The 2,205-nt window shown below is 42.9% G+C and overlaps 1 protein-coding gene across 1 annotated transcript in view; it reads right to left on the bottom strand.

Annotated features, from left to right (window-relative positions):
- Positions 1–2,205, bottom strand: part of GIPC2 (GIPC PDZ domain containing family member 2) — an 81,196-nt gene that overhangs the window by 19,615 nt on the left and 59,376 nt on the right. The window contains exon 4 of the mRNA XM_011355550.2: positions 1,913–2,016. Within this exon, the coding sequence (XP_011353852.1) occupies positions 1,913–2,016 (104 nt within the window). The remainder of the gene's footprint in view (positions 1–1,912; positions 2,017–2,205) is intronic.

Raw genomic sequence — 2,205 nt, 5'->3', positions numbered from 1 at the left:
TTCAGCGGTATGCCTGGAAGTCTGCTAGTCACAGGAAAAGTAAAGACTCAGAATGACCAGAGGTCACCGCCCTGGATTTTTTTACATCCCTCATCATCTCTCGCTTTCAAATGCTTTCAACTCTCCCAGGTCTCTTCATTGCCCTTTGTCTCCAAATCGATCCTTTCATTCACCTAGGACCAAGGCACCAGACTCTAGATTCCTTAAAACTGACGACATCTTGGAAGTCTCAAACCTTGGCCTCATGGTTCCTTGAGTGTCTGCTCCATCAAACTACCCCATGACTGACTTGGATCAGGGTCACAGCATAAACTCTGGGATCCTGCTCTGTGAAAAGAGCCTCCTACCTGTTCACCTGTCTCATTCTTGCTCTTCAAATATATGGGGACTCCTAGGACAATGTGCACACACTGTGGGGCTAGACAGGCCTGGTGCCTGTGCCCCTGCCTGCAGAAGCTCCCTGGCCTCAGACGCCTGCCTAATCTCCCCTCTGCCTACAAGGTGACTTCATCACCGCTGTCTTCACTGTTGTGAGCTGTGAGCGGGCCTGACTTGCCGCTTGCCACTTCAAATCCTTACCTCTGCAGCCTCTAACCCCTACTATCCTCTTCTTCTACCCTTCTTCCCTTCATTTGTCTCTCCTACTTCTGGTGTTTTCCCCTCAAATATTGACCTAGTCATTCAGTGAAACCCTTACTCTCCTCAAGTTTAAGTGAATCATTTATGAATTCATTAATTCAGCATTTGAACTCGTTTGATATGTCAAGTGCTGGGAATATCACAGTGAACAAGACAGGTGAGCAAAGGAGATAGACAACAGACAGAAAGGAAACAAAGATATAATGAGTCCTATTATATTTAGCGCTTTGAAGAAAATTAAGGGCAAGGAAGACTGAGCAGAGGGAGGGGCGGCAGGAATTGGTATTTATGAAGGATACTCAGAGGCAGCCTTTTAGACAAAGTGATCTGTGGGCAGAAATCCGAAGAAGGCAAGAGGGTGAGCCATGCCCAGAAATGGACAAAGTGTTCATGTAGAGGAAACAACAGTACAAAGACCCTGAGGTGACATACATCTGGAGTGTTTGGGAACAGTGAGGAGACCCATGTGGCTGAAGCAGAGGGAGCCAGGAGGAGAGTGGTAGAGAGTGAGATCAGAGAAGAATGCAGTCAGATCACACTGGTCACTCTGAGGACTTCTGCATTTATTCTGAGTGACTTGGAAAGCTTCTGGAGGATTTTGAACAGAAAAGCAACATAATCTCACTTGCATTTTGAAATGATAATTCTGGATGCTGTGCTCAGTGTAGTGGAAAAGAAGAGCCAAGGTGAATGCAAAAGGACTGACTAGAAAGTGATTGCAGTGTTCAAGATAAGATGTTGGTGCCTTGGGCCAGAGAGGAGAGGTGGTGAGAAGTTGTTGGATTCTGGTCTGTGGTAGAAGTAGATCCACCAGAATTGGCTGGTGGACGGAATGTGGGACACAAAAGGGAAGAGGCAATGGTGACTAAAAAATTATTTACCTGAAGAGACTGGAGTTCATGCGTATTATCTTTCATTATCAAAATCTTAAGTATTTTTACACCTACTGGTGGCTCTGAGACTTCCTCTTGGCTTTGGTTGAGATCTACATTTTTGATCCAGTCCAGATATCTCCAGACTCTACAAAAAGTTGTCTACAGGTAGCTGAGGAATGCTATAGATCACAATCTCTTCTCATACACTTAGTTCCTATATTTCCTTCCTAAATCCTTTCATAATTTTCATGTTAAGTAGGCAATGAATTAAAGCTCACTCTTTAATTAGAATGTATGGCATTTTATTTAACCTCATGATTTTACCTTTATTTCTAGCTAATAAACATAAATGTCCATATATGTCCAAGCAGAACAGGGACTAAATGAACATCACATACCACTTCTTCCACGGTGGCAGGACCTTTTGATCTCAGGCGAAGTGTCTCTCTTCCAGTACCAGTTTTTCCTCTTGAATTTCCAGCTTTTGACCTTGGCTCTATTTCTATAAATATACAGTGGATGGGGAAAGGTATATAAATTCAGAAAGAGTTCCAACAGACTGCTGTAAAAGTTAATGTCGTTTCCATCACAAAACTATGTACAATTATTATACAAATTTGATAAAAAGTATGCCTTCTTATAGAATTTCCTAAAACAAATTCACCTGTCATTCATTATTCTCACATGGGGG

The sequence above is a fragment of the Pteropus vampyrus genome, unplaced genomic scaffold (assembly GCF_000151845.1).
Source record: "Pteropus vampyrus isolate Shadow unplaced genomic scaffold, Pvam_2.0 Scaffold22, whole genome shotgun sequence".
In the NCBI taxonomy this organism is placed as follows: domain Eukaryota; kingdom Metazoa; phylum Chordata; class Mammalia; order Chiroptera; family Pteropodidae; genus Pteropus; species Pteropus vampyrus.
Note: the sequence above shows the minus strand (reverse complement) of the source record. Positions and strands in the feature narration are given on the sequence as shown.